A 17,173-nucleotide genomic window follows, 5' to 3' on the forward strand; every position below is an offset into this window, starting at 1 on the left:
CGGGAAAGACCATCCCAGGGCAGGAGGCGCACCAACGAGAGAAAGGCGCGCGAGAGAACGAGCGGACTCGTCCCCCCCCCCTCCAACGCGCGCGCACGCCCCTCCGTTCGCGAATGAGCACGCTCGCTGCTCTCTTCGCTGCTCTTCCCCGCCCACCGCGCGACAGTTCTAGCTGCGCCTGGACGCGCGGGCTCGTCAGCGCCGCCGAGATGTCTGCGGCCTGGCCCCCTCTCCGTCGAGCGCAATGAGCTGCCCTAACGGCCCGGCCCGCCCCGAGGAGGCCAGCGGCCTGGCAATGGTGCTGAGCACGTTGGGTCCCGGAGCCGCGCGGGTCCTGTTCTACCCGACCTTGCTGTACACGCTGGTGCGGGAGTGGCTGCCCGGCTCGCAGCGGCCCTGGTTCAGCCGCGTCGACCGCTCCGTGCTGCTGGGGGCGCTGCCTCTGCGGGGACGGAGTCGCCAGGTAACGGGAGGGCCGGGCCGGGCGGAGCAGGCGTCTCACCCGCGGGTGCTCTTTCAACTGCTGGGCGGGAGCTGCGGCTCAGCGCGTGGCACCGTTTACTCACCTTCTCCCCAGGGCTGGTTCTGCGGGTCACTCGGCCGGGGAGCTGCGAGGTACCGCGGAATAGCTCCCACGGCGCACGAGGTTTCTGCTTCTTTAGCTGCATCCTTCCCTTTAGAAACTCAGCCTGTAGCCCTGCGCCCACTGCTATGTTAACTCGGCGCGGGCTTACTCTCGAACGCGGCACGTGCAGCGTTGCGCTGAACACGCTCGGTAAATCCTATGGGCAAGCCTTTACCTCTTTGATTTCTGCTGTTGAAAGATCTACCAGCAAAAATTCGTAAGGTAGACCCCATCAACAAGAGGGTAGCCGGTGTAGGATTGTCAACATGGAAGGAGATGGAGGCTGAAATTTGCCAGCAGTTCAAGGTTTGCAAGCGCATCCTGATTCGAACCCAGCAAACAGCTGGGGCTATTCTTTGCGGGGCACACAAGCTACAAGGTATCCTGGCTTCTGTTGTTTCACGTGAAGGGCTGACTAGTGAGCCCTGAAAAGGTTCCTGAGCAAGCCTTTCTCCAGCTTTGATGCAACTCAAGTGGGGGCAGCTGCCCCTCTTGGGTCCAAGGCCCGCTGCAGTGAAGCACTGAGCAGAAGGAATAAATTATCCCTTGCCACTAATGGTACAAATCAATTTGTTACCTGCAACAGTAGATTTATAGATCAGATTTATAGACTGTTCTGTGGTGGTTCTGCTCCAGCTTGCATGATGGATCTCAGAGAATATCACTGAGGGTCTTCGCTGGTGAAGAGTACCTAGTCAACTTTCCTGGAGTCTGGACAACGTAGTTTGGCCACTGTGATAGATGCACTGGTAACCTCCTGTTTAGACTACTATAATGCACTGTGAAGTTTTCTGACAGCTGCTCTGGAAGCTGCAGCTGGTATAGAATGTTGAGGTCCAGGTGGCAAGTAATGCCCTATATTGGATACACCTCATGCCAACTGTGAAGGGATCAACACTCCTGCCTATTGGCCACCAAGCCATTTTAGTTCTTTGATTGATAGATTGATAGATATATATAAAGCTCTAAACAACCCTGAACTGGGTTACCTGATTGACCTCTGCTCCATTGCCAGGTAAAAGCATTAAGATCCCAGTTAATCCTGTCACAACCTGATGATTGTTAGCTTGTGATGATGCAGAGATGGGCTTTTTAACTGCTGGCACCAGTGCTGAGGCATGTACCATACCTTGCAGCAATACAAGAGGCCCCTATCTGTAGTGACATTCTACTTGCTTTTTTAGAAGATGCATCTGTTTTAATTGCTGTGCTGTTTGAAATTGTTTGATTGCATATTTGAATCATTGTGGATGATTATATTTTATTGCTTTAATGGAATTGTTTTGTTGTGTATTTTAACAATGTTGTTCATTTGGTTTTTATATTTGTGTAAACTACTCAGAAGCCATCTTGGCATTAAGCAGTATATAAATTTAATAATAATAATAGACTGCTATTCATTGTATCGTAATCACACAGCAGTTTCCAGAATAAATGTATAAAACACTATACAAAATAAAACTGAACAATAGTGAACAGAATAAAATATAAAGAAATTATAGCTAAAATGGCAGCAGAACATATTGACAAAACTAAAGCATAAGTTAAAATCAGAGTAACAAATTAGATTCCACCAAAAGTGGTTAAAAAAGGGAGTGCTTACCTGCTTCTATGGCCTTCTGTCTGCAAGTTTCTGTTTATGGCACATATTGAATGAGAACCATTCACTCAAGGGGAGGATGGGCTAGATACTGAAATATATTGAGACCTGGGCTGAGTTGTCTGTTCTTCCTGCAGTTGGTAGAGGAGCAGAATGTCCGAGGAGTGGTCACCATGAACGAAGAGTATGAGACTCGCTTCCTGTGTTATTCTTCTGAGGTGAGTCCCCCCACAAACTCCATTGTGTCCAAGAAAAGAGGAAACCCAACTGACAAGCTCCCTCAGAAGGGAATATTTAAACATCAGTATAGAATGCTGGACAGCCCAAAATCTTACTGAATCAGAACTGCATGTTATGCTGCCAGATCTGTGCATGTTTACACAGAAGCTGTTAGCATTAGCACCAAACTGGCCTCCCATGATGCGCAAGCCTCAGGCCATGTTTTCACTGAAACGTCTTGACTTGGACTGCAGTTATGTGCATGTTTACTTGGTGAAAAGGCATGTTGAACATAATTGTTCATACTTCTTAATAAATGCAGAGGTCAGTGGGAATTATACTCAGATAAATTTCCCCCTTTCCCCACTTAGTTACCCTCACTGTACTGCTACCCAACTTTAGAGTTTTGTCTCCCGCATTATTTTCTTAGCCCTGTTTTTGCAGTCGTCTTTTCAGCTTCCCTCGTTAACTTTTAACAGTGCAATTGTATGTGTGTCTACTCAGAAGTAAGTCCCATTGAGTTCAATAGGGTTCAGAAGATAACTGCAGCCCAAATTAGCAACTTTTAATTGCGGCATCTTTCCCTTGACTTTCAGTGTGCCCAATGAAAAGGTGACAGTGGTCATTGCTTCTCTTTTCCAAATGGATGATTCTGTGTTTTCTGGGTTAATTGCAGGAATGGGCGGAAATGGGTGTAGAACAGTTGCGCCTTAGTACTGTTGATTTGACTGGAGTCCCATCATTGGAAAACCTGCATAAAGGTGTTGAGTTTGTGATGAAGCACCGTGCATCTGGGAACTCAGTATATGTGCACTGCAAAGCTGGCCGCTTTCGTAGTGCCACTATGGTTGCTGCATATTTAATTCAGGTAAGAAAGCTTCCAATACACCGAGAAAGTGGTAATTGATCAATTGTACACAAACTGCTTCTGTTAAATAAGAATAAGAGAAGTGAAACTCTTCCCAGGACTGCTACTCTGCTTCCAACATGGTCTTAATTTATTTGCTTTAATTAGGGTATAGCACTTCATTTAGTACTCATTGGGAGAGAAAATTAGTATGACTGTCAGCTTTCTTGTGTCTGGGACGGACTTGGGAGTCATTTCCACTTCTGTATTAAAGTTGGCAGTATGAATGAAAAATGCTTGCACTTGCAAGCCCCTTGCTGCCTGGAAAGTGGGGAGAAAATGTGTAGGATATTAGATAGACTACTATTAGTGTATTTTTTTCCTTACCAGTTGTACATCATTTAGTTTTGAAAATAAGATCTTTGTCTAGGCTTGTATCCATTCATCATGCTGTGATACTTAGAGCATATAGCCCAAATATAATCAATTATGCTTTGAGATTGAATGGAAAGCAATGCAGAAGTCATTCTTCCTCCAGCAGGAGCAAAAAAGAGATGGTTAAGTATAACAGTTGTTGAGTAATCTGCTAGGATCCGACAAGGCAGATTTTAGCCGACAGACTCACAAATGACAACAAATATTTGGGATTTGTTGAGGGTATTGTTTTTGAACTTCCCTTTCTCACTGTCTGTTTTCCCATTCCATTGCTTAAGCTAGTTAGTTCCCACCTTAGATAATTTTTCATTTGGATTTTCTGCCTTTGCAGCTCCACCACTGTACCCCTCAACAAGCAATAGCCACCATTCTTAAGATACGTCCTCATATAATCATACGTGAAAAGCAAATGAAGTTGCTGGAGGACTTTCATACGTGTGTAGCAGTTGGAACTCCTGCACAGCAAGAGCCACCAAAGATTCAGCAAAGAAAGAACAAGCCATCACACAACGTGCAGAACCGTCCGCTGAAAACACCTGGTTCCTAACGTATTGTTTAGGGGTAGACTGTTGTCTCAGCTACCACAAAGTTTCTTGAAGCATGAGAGCAAAGGAGATCTGGTAGCTTCCAGCTTTATCAGTGCTAGGTGAACATGGTTTGCCTCTACTGCTGGTCTCTATTATTACTTATCTCAGTGCACCAGCATGGGACCACTGTCAGCACTGCTCCCTCTCGAATACAAGCAATTATAAACGAGTTGTTCCGGAAGGCCTTTATTGAGACTTGCACCCCAAGGATCTTACAGTATCAACAAATAGGCTTGACATGATTCTCCTCTTTTAACATGTTCTCCCCCCCACCCCCGTATGTCACAGAATGAGCCCTCTAAATATGAGGGCAAGGGTCTAAGCTTTCCGTTTTTTTGCCAGGTAGTAACACAGTCGGGGATAGCTGCCTCCTTTATTCCAAGTTCAATCATATCCAATGCATTGCTGATGTTACTTTCAGTACCTCTAGCTAAATTTGTCCTTCATAGCCCTAATAAGGGAGGAAGCCTTTTATCTGCTAGCTGCAGCTCTAAGGGATGTTCTGTACCGTGACAGATTGCTGCAGTAGATAGCCTGCAACTAAGACTGTAGAAATACTTCATCTATTTTGCATAGGGCTTGTTGGTAAAGGGTTTAGACCCAAGAAGCCTCTTAGCTGTGGGGTTCTGAGACACAAGAAGCTAACCAGCAGGAGACCACAGTGATAGCAGTAATCCAGACAGAACACAGATGCCACCTACGTGTGGCTACAATGCTGCTGCTTGTGAGCAGGAGTTGAAAGGTGGGGCAGGGAACTCTCTAAAGTATTGTGATCTTTCTCAAGGAGCTGGAGCTATGGGGTCTATACATCTCTGAGCTGTTTAAAGGAATGTATTGTTCTGGCACTGCACCTTTCTTCCTTCATGCCAACACAAACTGCAAATTTGTGAGTAGCACCTTGAGGCCACTGCTGACAGTCACCACAGAAGTGGCTGGATTGAGTTTGAAGGTGTTGGCATCTCCCTTTTTGTAACGATCCCGGAAGATGTAGATGTTGCCATTACAACTAGCAATTTTCCAAAGAGATGGTACTGAGCTCCAGGCATCTGGCAAGCAGAGCCGCGTGAAGCTATCCAACAGAGGGTTATAGCACAGCAGCGAATCCCCCTCGGCTACAATGAACACCAGGTCCTTGTGCACAGCAGCATGCATGCGCCCTGCAAAGGGTAACACGTAAGGCTTTACATGACACTTCTCTGTATTTGTATCATAACACTGGATAAGCCGAGAGGGCTTGGTAAAGAAATCAAGGTCATTCTCCTCCCCGCCTAACAAATAAATGACACCGTTGAGATTTACACCCGTAGCCCCAGACACTGCAACTTCCAGCTGGCTAGTCTCTGTCCATACATTGTCTCTTACTCTGTAGTATATGATGGCATTTGAGAGGATATCCTGCAGTGTCTTGCCCCCCAGTGAATAGATCGCATCCTTGCTGGGCACAGAAACCAGAGTGTGTTGTAGCCTGTCACGGGGCAGGGGGGCACACCATTCCCAGTCTATCGTGGTGTTGTTGCATTTCCACATGCGTCGTGGAATGGATCCTCCAACAACATAGAGGTCACTACCATGCTTGCAAGCGGCAGTGATTTGGTGACACAAACTGTTCTGACCACTAACACTGATGGAGTCATCATCTGCACAATGCAGTGAGACAGCAAGGGAATGTGTACGGGATGACTCCTTTCCAATCAGGTAGATATGAACGTTCTCTCCAATTTCCTAAACAATAAAACAAAATTTCATTAAAAGTTGTGCATAGGTCTATGTGCAGAAATTCAGTCAAGAGGAGGCATGCCAATGATAGGTGCAAAGAAATACCTACAGCAAATTAGCTTGGGGTTTCACAGCTCAAATTATTAAGTAAACTAGTCCACAATTACCACAATATATTAGGCCACTGATAGCCGACATGCTGGGACTGAAGTCTCTTGTGACCCTTTTATTTTTTTTCATTGCACTTTATAACCATAATGTATATAGCTTTCCAGGCCAATGCTTGGCTGGCAGAAAGCCTCTGGTTCAATCCCTAACATCCCCAAGTAGAGCTGGAAAAGACTTTTGTCTGAAATTTTCGAGACTTGCTGTCAATCATTATAGACAACTTCCTATATTACGGGCAAGATGAAAACTAGATAAACAGTTAAGAAACACATGTTCAGTTACTGAATTATGAGGCTAGCAAGTTTAAACTAGCATTTCAATTGAGTCTTTTCCAGCAGCTGAGAAGGGTATCCATATATAGATAATCTGTTTGTGTCCTCAGCCAACTTCCAAGGTGAGCAGGTTATAAACATTTCCACCCACAACCATGACCTAAAGCAGGCATCCCCAAACTTCGGCCCTCCAGATGTTTTGGACTACAATTCCCATCATCCCCGACCACTGGTTCTGATAACTAGGGATCATGGGAATTGTAGGCCAAAACATATGGAGGGCCGCAGTTTGGGGATGTCCGATCCAAAAGGTTATTTGCAGAGGGGGTGAAATTGTTTGTGTCTCCCTTCTGGTCCAGCATGGCTTGGTTTTCCAATCTGATGGGACTGGGATCCTTTTGGTAGAAGAGAGATCCCAAGGACACTTTCTCCACCCAGACCTTGTACCTTCCTGTTCAACAACTGAAAGAGGAGGGGTCTAGAACATAAAGACTCTGACCACAGAGCAGTCATTACCTTTCTAAACTACAGTAATATAAAATTTGTGCACATTGCACCTGTGAGATAATGTGGAAGGCCTTTGTGAGGTGGTGTAGGAAAAGATGAGGACACATTGCATGTAAACATCAAAGTGGGTGTTCACTTTCCTCTGGGATGGTCTGGATTGACACATAATACTCCAAAAAGCAAGGGGCAGCTCTCTCTTCTGTCTCAGGGGTGCAAGGGTTGCATATCCTCACATCCTTGTGTTATAAGGAGTTACTTGAAACTTCCCCTGGTATATCGCTTTTCCACCTGGAACCTAAACAAGTTTTTTTAGCCCTAGCAAAATCACATTTCAAGTCTTTATAGCCATAACCTTAAATGTCTCTGAGACATAAGGTGATTTTCTTGGTAGTTATTGCCTTTGGTATGCCCCACGGAGGGCCTTAAGGTCCACAAATAATAATATTCTGGAGATCCCGAGTCATAAGATGGCTAGATTGGCCTCTACTAGAGCCAGGGCCTTTTCAGTACTGGCCCCAACCTGGTGGAACGCTCTTTCCCAGGAGACCAGGGCCCTGCGGGATTTGTCATCTTTCCGCAGGGCCTGCAAGACAGAGCTGTTCCGCCTGGCCTTTGGGTTAGACTCAGCCTGACCCCTGTGTTTTCCTCCCTCATGGCTTGGATTTATGGCCTACTTGAAATGAGGCTGCATTTTAAATTTTAATACTGTATTTTAATCTGTATTTTAATTAATTGTTTTTATGTTTTATTGTAATTCTGTTGGTGTCAGCCGCCCTGAGCCCGGTTTTTGACTGGGGAGGGCGGGGTATAAATAAAAATTTATTTATTATTATTTATTATTTGCTGTAAGGATTTCAGAGCGGAGAGCCCTGTCATATTGGAAAGCACTCTGTATCTTCCATCCAGATTCAATGGCCCTCACCCTACATTCATTCCTCAAAGGAATTCTATTTTTCACAGGGCTCAGGAAGTTAATCACCATCATTTTTGGCTAGGTCCTAAGGAAAAGGAGCATCACTGTCTAGATGTTCATAGACTAGTGTGAATTGACCTGGGATGAGCAAAAGAGTTGAGACAGTCTGATTCTGTTTTAGCCAAGCACTAAACATTTAGCCAAGCACTTTGCAAGAAAAATGTCTCCTCAACTACTCTGTTTTGATGCATATGGACATGCATAGCTAAGTGCTATGTGGCTTCTGGATCACACTGCCAGGAGTGCTTTGACTGCTGCTACCGGTAGCACTAATGCCCCTTGAGTTGACATCTGTAGGGCAGCAATGACCACCTGTTTTCACATTTTTGAAGCACTACAGGAGGAATACGTTTGATTCTGCTGTGTTGTCTTTTGGCAGGAAGGTGCTTTGGCAAAAGGAGCCAAGGTAGGAGGACCCTGAAGTTCTATTCTATACAATTCTATTTTCACATCAGACTAATTGGCACTGCTTACATCACTCTAGTGTCAAGGGCAGCCCACGTTTCTACCTATGGAAACCTTTCTACACTGATTACAGTGAAGGGAGGCAGGTTGAAGCACTGAGTAGACTGCTTTGTCATGTACCTTTAAACTTGATCGCAGTATCTCTGAGAAACCTGCACGCTCTTCTTTATTGAAGCCAATCCAGGTTTCTATGGCAGCTGCTGGATTCTGTGAACATGGAACCCCATCTGTATGGTTGCAAATAAAAAAAACATGTTTAAACTATAAAATTTTCATGCCATGGGCATAGCAAGTACAGTATTCTCTTTCCCCCCAATACATACCAGGTTTAGCTGGTATAAACAAGAGCAGGAGCCTTTGCATGTTAGCATTCCTATTCTACAGAAGCAGCAAACATATTTCCTGCCCAAGGCTATCCGCTTAATGAATTTGTTAACTGGTAAACATAGCCTCAACATTATTAATAGGACCAGACTACATTCTCTGCTTGCCACAGTTAAACAGCTAGGCCTTCATTTTGTCCTGCTTAATTTTGGGATTTTTTTTTAAAAAAAATTTCTTGTCATATGTCTCACATTTAAGAAGTGATGCTGCAAAAGACATGATTTTTGTTGTCATTTCAGAAAAGCTATTCACCAGAACATTTAGTATATTTTTTGATGACGGTATTGCGTACAAAGAAACTTTTAACCACGTTCCAAATCCTGACATGTTTTAAGCTACTGCATTGCTCAGGGATATTGGAAATAATTTTAAATATTCAGTGCTTTCAATACAATGGTGTACGTCCAGTCAAATACAGCTCCACTGCCTGATTCAATTAAGTACCCCGCTTCCTGCTCTAGCAGGCCTTTGCTTCTGTGGGAAAGCTGGTTCTTGGTTAATCCCATTACAAGTAATAAGATCAGTGGCTGTAGAAACCAGCAGAAGTTAATAGGGATTTCAGTTGAAAAAGTGGGTCAGTAGGCCAAACAACAGATAAATCTTAAACTTTATTCAGTACTAATACTGGCCATTAAGCTTGCTTTTTTCTGAGTTTCCTGTAGCTCGGAGTTCTGGCATTAGCTGTTGCTAATGCCAGAACTACATACATCATGTGCCATCCTGGGCTTTTTTGGGAGGAAGGATGGGATATAAATTGAATAAATAAATATTTAAGACTAAGCAATGTATTGTCTCAGTTCAAATTTTTAATAAACTTTGTAATATAACTATCATGTTACAAATCATAACTGATGATGACCTTTGTAACTGAGTATTAAAAACCACCTGGAGTACATAGTTGCATAGAATATTTGTTTTTTTTTAATATAATTTTTATTGAATTTTCAGCTTATACATTTTCCAAATCATCACATCGTGCAATATCCTAAATACGATACAAAAAAGGCACAACCACATAAAAGAAAAAAGAAAGAGAAAAAAAGAAAAAATGGAAAAATACTAAAAAGAAAAACACAGTAAAAAAGAAAAAAAACCATACAAGATTCTTTGTTTACATCTAATATTGCTTAACATATCTGTGACCTCCCCGTTCCTCCCTTACCGAGTTCATTTTAAACCCAACTTTAGCAGTTTCCTTGCTTTCAAATTAATCTTATATCAATAATCTAATTCATCATATAATCATTTATATTCCCATTCTTACAATATTCCCTCAATAATACTTAATCAAATATCTAAACTAAACCCCTTAGCCTATACTTTCCCCTAAAAAATATTCCCCATTGATTACTTTCAAAGGAAAAAAAGAAAAACACACAAAATTTCTCAGTTACTTTCTCTGTCTCCCCCTTCTTCCCCTAATAGGCAATTCCCTGTAAACCTCGACCAGTTCCTTGCAACAATCCAGTTTCCAACCATTTAATCCGTCCCATATTAAAAATTCATTATTTTTTCACCCCACTCCATCTCTTACCCACACCATGCCCCCTCCCTCTCTCCACTCCTCTTTGTGTTGATCCAATCTCTTTCTCCAGCTCTCTTTCCTCCCTATCACCTCTTTACCCCCCCAAAGCCACCACTCGATCAGATTTACAAACTTTCTCTGGTTATCCAAGCCCAGATTCTGGGCTCCCTCTCTCACTGAGAGTCCAGCATTCTGGGTCTCTTGGGCTAATGCCGTCTGAGTAGAGTCCATGTCCTTTGCAGCCTCTCTCACAGGTTGCTCGGGTTCCTCTGTTTTCGGCTCTTCTTTGTTTTCTTCCTGTAAGTCTAACGTATCCTTTAAGGGAAACAGTTGTATCTCCTCTTTAAGATTTTGTATCTGTTTCGTGTATTCATACACATCCTCTCTTAGTTCGTATACAAGTTGTAGCAAAAGTTTCATTTTGTCCTTGTCCAGCTGGAGACTCATTGTTTTGTCTATTCGATTCTATTGTGTTCTCATATTACAATGGCAGGTGCATGTTATTTTCCCAAAGATGGTGCACAGTTACTTCCCAGATTTACTTTAGTCCCTTTATCCAATTCTTTTCAACAACGCAATTTCACAGTCCTCTGTTTAAATTCATTTACTTCGCAAAATCTTGTTAAATCCGTACCCGACTTATTAAACCAAGAGTTCCTTTTTAATACAAAGTTCCTTACCGGTGAAATCACAATGGCGACTGGTCTTTGTTCCCAGGGTCTCGCCCTCGGTTTAGAAGGGCTTGTTCCAGAACTTCATAAAAGTTATGCAGAGATCCAAAATAGAGATTTCCTCTCCCTCCCTTGGCTCTGCTCCACCGGGAGGGGGTCCAACTTAAATTTTTTAGCGGATTTTCCAGTCCGTTCCAGCGTTGCGGCTGCAGGTCTGGTGGCTGCTCTCTTATCTCAATAAGGGGGGGGGGAACGACCTCCGTTTCCTTTTTAAATTCCCTTCCCCGGACCAAATCTTCTCTAATTTTTTTTCCAAAGAAATTTTACTTACAAGTCCAATCTTTAATCAAAACGGGGGCATCTGGCGCTCAAAGTGGCTTCGGCATGGAGCTTCGCGTTCCAGAGGTAGCAGACTTCCCAAGGCTCCATCCCGCTCAACCGGCTCTCGGCGCACCTCAAGAGGCGCAATCCGGGTGGCGAAACGGGACTTACGGGGCTCAGCTGGATCCCACACACCCGGAAAGCTCAATCCGGGGGTTCTCCGGGGGGTCGCGGTGCCCGCGCGACCTCCCCCCTCCTCTGGGTCGCTGGGGACTTTCGGAGATCAAAAATCCCCCGCCGATGCCAATGGCTGCCAGACCGGAAGTGATAGTTGCATAGAATATTTGAGTTGTATGTCAAGAGGCCTTCTGTCTCTAAATCAATTTCAGTCTGGTACGTAATTATTCAGGAAGTAATGTCCAGTCCCTTCTAGGTTCTTCAGCACACTGTTCCTCCACCCTCTGACCTAACAAATTCCCAGGAATCAGCGTGTTTTTACATGAGTAGAATGTGTCCTTTTATTTAAAATGCATCTCTGAGTTATTTGTGGGGCATAGGAATTCGTTCATATTTTTTCTCAAAATATAGTCCACCCCTCCCCACAAGGTCTGAGGGATAGTGGACCGGCCCCCTGCTGAAAATTTTTGCTGACCCCTGATCTATGTGGTGGAAAAAAATGGGTTTGTCCTTGATGCAATGAGCTCCCAGCTCTCAGGGAACAGATTCATTCCCTTGGGGCCAAAGTGGCTGACCAAGAGAAGCTGAGAGAGGAAGAGAGTTTGGTGGACAAGGCCTTCAGGAACATGATAGCTCTTGTCACGCTCCAAGGATGACGGCTCCTTTGCTGCCATGGAAAGGAGGATGCTACTCCTTGGGAGTTTTTTAAAATCACAATATTAGATGCTCAGATTAAGAAAGGTCCCACCAGAGCCAAGAGGATGCCCACTTGGTTAACATGCAAGTGTTATAAAATGGAAGCCTTGTTCAAATTAGGAGAGCAAAAAGGAACACAAACTTCGGCAAAAGAAATGCAAGTGGACGAAAAGTGATTGGGGGGGGGGAGAATTTGAGGAGCACATTGCTAAAAAGAAATACCAACAGCAAGAAGTTCTGTAACGACATTAATAGCAGAAAACCAGATAGGAGGTGGTTGGACCTTTAAATGACAAGAGAGCCAGAAGTGGTTGCCATAGGAAACTGGACATTTATCCTAACTATTGGTGGATCTGGGGATTTCCCTTTCAATGCTAATTCTACCAGAGCTGCGATTAACAAATTTCATATTTATTCAATTCCTCACAAAGATATCTTGACATATGATTTGTCTTCTTGCATGACCGCCCTGAGCTGCATACAATTCGCCCTCCCCCAGCCAAACATATTAGGTAATGTTGGCTCCCCCTGACATGTTTCCACAGGCCTGACAAAAAAAGGAAGAAAAAAAAAGGGCAGGATGCAAGTAACTTGTTTTGTCAGTGCTAGGAATTCCACTTGTGCAATGGAACGTCCACTGTGTGCCCCCTAAATCTGTTCTGGGTTTTTCTCTAGCCCTCTGCAGCTGATTTGGGGAGGGTGCAGGGTACGCATGGGGGAGAGGAGAATTCTGTTGCACAAGCAGAAATTCTTGCGCTGACAGAACAAGTTCACTGCATTCTGTCCACAAATGCTTCCTACAGAACAATTTTGCGATAGTAAAAATAAAGAGCAGAAGAAAAGGGGTACACCCTTACTTCTTAAGAGCTGTGTATTAGATGCATGAAGTGAAATATTTTTGTAACATTTGTAACAAAAAGGTATTTGTGGTTATCTGGGTTGAACACATTAAACTTAAGAATTTGAGATTTAACAGTATACAGCATTATTGAAGAACACATGGCTACTGTGAAATCTATCTCCAGAAGGAGCTATTTTATTTTGACAAAATGTAATATATTGCTTGACTGTACCAAAACCTCTTAAACAGCTAGAAAACACTTTGAACTACATTTTACAGCTTATCAAAACATACTCCTAGGTAACATGAATCAAGATGTAGGTGGTTCTTTCAACAGCAAGCAAAATGGATTTCTGCTATTCCTAGAGATAGCAGACTGAAAAAAGAGCTCCCTCAAGAAGAGGATAACAGAGCAGAGCTCTAAGGGTCCGTTTTCTCCTCACAGCAGAAAAGTACACAACCACCAATCAGAGTTGCTAGGTCTTAATCCAAAGATTGATGGGAGGGGTAATTAGAGCTGTGTGTTATAAACAGCTTTCATAACCTCGCTGCTGTGGGGTTTCTGAAAGTGTAAATATGATAGGCGAGACATAGCAAGCAATCTTGCATTCTAGGCCTAGTGGCTTCACAGCAAGATGCTTGCTTGGCATTGGTGATTATGGGTTTGCCCTGCTTGAACCAACAGAAGTCAATGCCTAGAACTCTGCTAACCCCCACAGGCAGATAACCCATAAACTACAACGAAGTCCAACAAAAATAACAAGACAGCCAATAAAGCAATTATATGAGACAGAAAGATTACATACCAGTAGTATAGTAGTATAGTCCAGCTACTAAAGGCCAAAAGCCCTCTTAAATGGAAAGAGCTTTGCACTGCAGCAGATGGTCAAGGAGACGACAATATCAACATCCTTAGGCAGGGAGTTCCAACAAAAAACCTTCCCCTTCATTCCAACCAAATGAATGCAGAAACAAAAAGCCTCTGCAGAGCATTTGAGTGCATGGGTAAGCTAATGCAGGAGGAATTTATCCTGTTGCCAAACCATATAGGGTTTTAAGATCACTAGTGGTTCTACTTTGGTGGATACTGCCTAGTTCTAGGTTGGATATACTACTATTATTTAGATGAAACTTCAATTTACTAGCTGCCATCCAGCCCATTTCTATTAATGATTTCTATTAAAACTGCTAGTTTCCCTGGAATGTGAGGAGTAAGTAGGATGTAATCTGCACACTGATTGCATAGACCTCCAAATCTCCCTATCACCACTCCTAGTAGTTTCATGTAGATACTAAACAACATGGGAATAGAAATGTTTAAAACGAATTACAATTGGGGAAGGGGGGAACAGAACATAGCCCAGTGGAACTTCATAAGCAAAAGAGATGAGGCTGCGGCACCCAGTACCACCTTAAAGAATTGTTACTCCAGGAAAGACTAGAATCTGTTTAAAAAGTGCTTCCAAGCCTCATCTTCACTAAATAACCTGGAATACCACAAGTTATTGAACCAAAAGCCTCTGAGAGGTGCAGCAGATTCAACAGGAAGGTGCTCCTCTTTTCCGCTTTAGAGCCATGTACCAGGGCAATCAAAGGCATCTGACTCAAAACTAGGTCTGAAACTGAAATGCCGTGGGTCTAATCCAAATCTCTCAGAAAGGCCTTAGTAACCACAAGTCTCAGTAACCATTCTACTTACCTGAGACAATATCTGTCAGGAGGCGGAGAGGAAGGTGCAGAAACTCCTCAGTTTCTTGAAGTTGTGATAAGTATGACTTGGCACAGTGCTTGGCAGCCGTATAGAGCTCCACATCACTGTGCTGATCAGCCAACCACATAATTTGCAAACAGTTTTTCATTTGCACTGTTCGAGCCAAGAAACGGGAACATTCCTCAAAGAGGGCGGTTAGTTGGTACATATCTGCTACTTCGTAAGTCTCCTGCAAATCTTCTGCCCTCAACTTTACAGTTCCATAATAAATGTAGTCCACAAGGAGCTGAAAGACACTCTCACTAACATCTTGTAACTCAATCACCCGGTTATGTGCCTCCTTCAGATTGGAAGTGAACATTGAACGAAAGAAGCAGCTCTGAGCTGAGAGAACTAGCCGGTGCAGTTGGAATTCTTTGCCTTCTACAGAGATGGTGACATCGGCAAAGAGCTCATCCTCTAAGCACAACTTCATAATTCCTTGGGCCACACGGCCTGAATGAGAACGGTCAGTGAAAGTGTAATTTACAAAGTAGTTCTCAGTTAAGGAATTTCCAGTTTCCTCTGTTGAGGAACCTCCAGTCTCGTCCAGTGAGTCCATGTTGCCGCTTAGATCTGACCTCCAGTAATCTGAAATACAACAGACATTGGAGATTCTTTTATCGCAGACTTGTGCTGTACTGATATCTCAACTAAAGCAAACAAATCTAAAAAAGGAAAGGAAAAAGAAATGCTACAGATAAGGAACACATTTCCTATCATGTAGAAATAGCAGCCAAAAGATTGTGTACAGTAGCCTACACTAATAGTTACTTCCTCGTACCAGTGTTTTGTATCCAAGTAACACCATAACAGGGTCAAGTCTTTAATGTAGTATGTGACATAGTGCACCATATTTACAAGAACTCAAAAGTTAGACCAATCCTTAAATGGTGGGTAATCACAGATTACAAGACTTTGTAGAGTATGAGGAGCATACTAGGAAAATACCCCAGTATGAGTCAATGGAACAAAGGAATCTGAAGAGAATTACTCTTAACAAGGGTTCCTTGTTCCCATAAATTGCAGGAAGTTTATGTTGTTTTTAAAACTATCCCCAAAATACTGTACAGATATCACCAGAACACTAAAAAGCTCCAAAGCCTTTTGTGCTCTGCCTATAGGGTGAGCGCATTACAAGCACAATATATGAAGAATGACAAATGTGCATTTTGAAAGACATATACAAGTTGTACACCGACATCGGGAAGTCTGTGATGGGTTGGGTTTGACTGCCGTGCATACGCCATCTTTAAAAAGGTACCTTTGGTTTCTATAGTGCACAGAGAGGCCCTAAAGACCACGGAGGCTGATGGAAGGGGAAAGCTGACCATTGGACAGATCAAAAACAAGGCAGTGCGATTCTTTGTGAGGCTACTCAGAAGCGAGATGCCTAGAGTTCAATGAGACCTAGACCAAGCAATGTACTCTATAGCAGGGGTGGTCAAGTCCGAACAGTCTGTGTCTACTCACAGAGTTAAAAACTGGCAGTGATCTACCCCCTCTTGGGGGGTTCAGATCAAAGTTGCTGAGATTTTATTAGGAAGGCCCATTTTTAGGGGTTCAGGTCAGAGTTGTTGAGCTTTTCTGAGGCGGGAGGAAAGCCCTGTTTTTGGGGGGCTAAATGGCTAAAATGTTGAGCATTTTTAGGGGAGCCAAAGTTGTTGAGCTTCTTTGGGGGGAGCCAGTGATCTACCACAGATGTCCAGTGATCTACCGGTAGATCATGATCTACCTGTTGGACGTGCCTGCTCTATAGCAATGCAGCCTCAGTCTAAAATTGCCTGCGGTTGTTTCGGCATCTGCTTTAAAGCAGCTAGGGCTCCATGAGCTTCCAGGGATGGTATCTGGAAACAGTCTCTCGATGCTTTTGCTCACTGAGCGGAGGCGCCCAGTCCCAACATCGTGACACTGGTGCGAACAGAACTTGAACAGAGATCCAGGGCGATTCTGCACCGAGTTGGCCGGCGCCGAGCTCCCGAGCGAGCTCAACCCTTCACGGGGCCCGGGCGCGAAGGGCCTATCGCTCTCGAGCCGGGCCCTGAAGCGCCTCGTTGGAAGGCGGCTCCGGCTCCGGCCCCTCCCGGCGTCCGTGTGCGCTGCCCCACCCCCTGGCGGACGGCAACCGAACCTTCCCGCCCCCGCAACGGGCAGGGCTGAGCCCCGAGGAGAGAAGCGCCCCGGCCTCGCTCAGCGGGCAGCAGCTCTTACTTGAGGCTCCTCCCTTCATCCCGCCGGCTCGGAACTTCGCACCGGGAATGGCACAGGGGGACACCAGAAGGGGCTGCACTTTCCGACGCCGCTCTTTCAACCGCTCCCGGAAGCTGGCCAATCACCCGGTCCGCGCGCGCGCCTCTGATTTCCGGATCATTTCGTCCCGCCCCCTCGCGCGGA

The 17,173-nt window shown here is 44.3% G+C and overlaps 2 protein-coding genes across 3 annotated transcripts; one reads left to right on the forward strand and one right to left on the reverse strand.

Annotated features, from left to right (window-relative positions):
* The first annotated feature begins 70 nt into the window (after positions 1-70).
* Positions 71-4,480, forward strand: PTPMT1 (protein tyrosine phosphatase mitochondrial 1). The gene is made up of 4 exons (XM_035114260.3): positions 71-463; positions 2,363-2,443; positions 3,121-3,312; positions 4,058-4,480. The coding sequence occupies exons 1-4, from the start codon at positions 245-247 to the stop codon at positions 4,271-4,273; spliced, it is 708 nt and encodes a 235-aa protein (XP_034970151.1). The 5' UTR covers positions 71-244; the 3' UTR covers positions 4,274-4,480.
* On the reverse strand, positions 4,481-17,170 carry KBTBD4 (kelch repeat and BTB domain containing 4). Of its 2 annotated transcripts, none has more exons than XM_035114148.3 (4): positions 16,991-17,170; positions 14,729-15,370; positions 8,535-8,641; positions 4,481-6,035 (listed from the first exon to the last, which is right to left on the reverse strand). In XM_035114148.3, the coding sequence occupies exons 1-4, from the start codon at positions 17,007-17,009 to the stop codon at positions 5,175-5,177; spliced, it is 1,629 nt and encodes a 542-aa protein (XP_034970039.1). In that variant the 5' UTR covers positions 17,010-17,170; the 3' UTR covers positions 4,481-5,174. The 2 variants fall into 2 exon arrangements, with proteins under 2 accessions (XP_034970039.1, XP_088510600.1); XM_088654474.1 differs by having other exon boundaries at positions 14,729-15,447.
* Positions 17,171-17,173: the final 3 nt, after the last annotated feature.

This window comes from Zootoca vivipara, chromosome 1 (genome assembly GCF_965207765.1).
Source record: "Zootoca vivipara chromosome 1, rZooViv2.hap1.1, whole genome shotgun sequence".
NCBI lineage: Eukaryota > Metazoa > Chordata > Lepidosauria > Squamata > Lacertidae > Zootoca > Zootoca vivipara.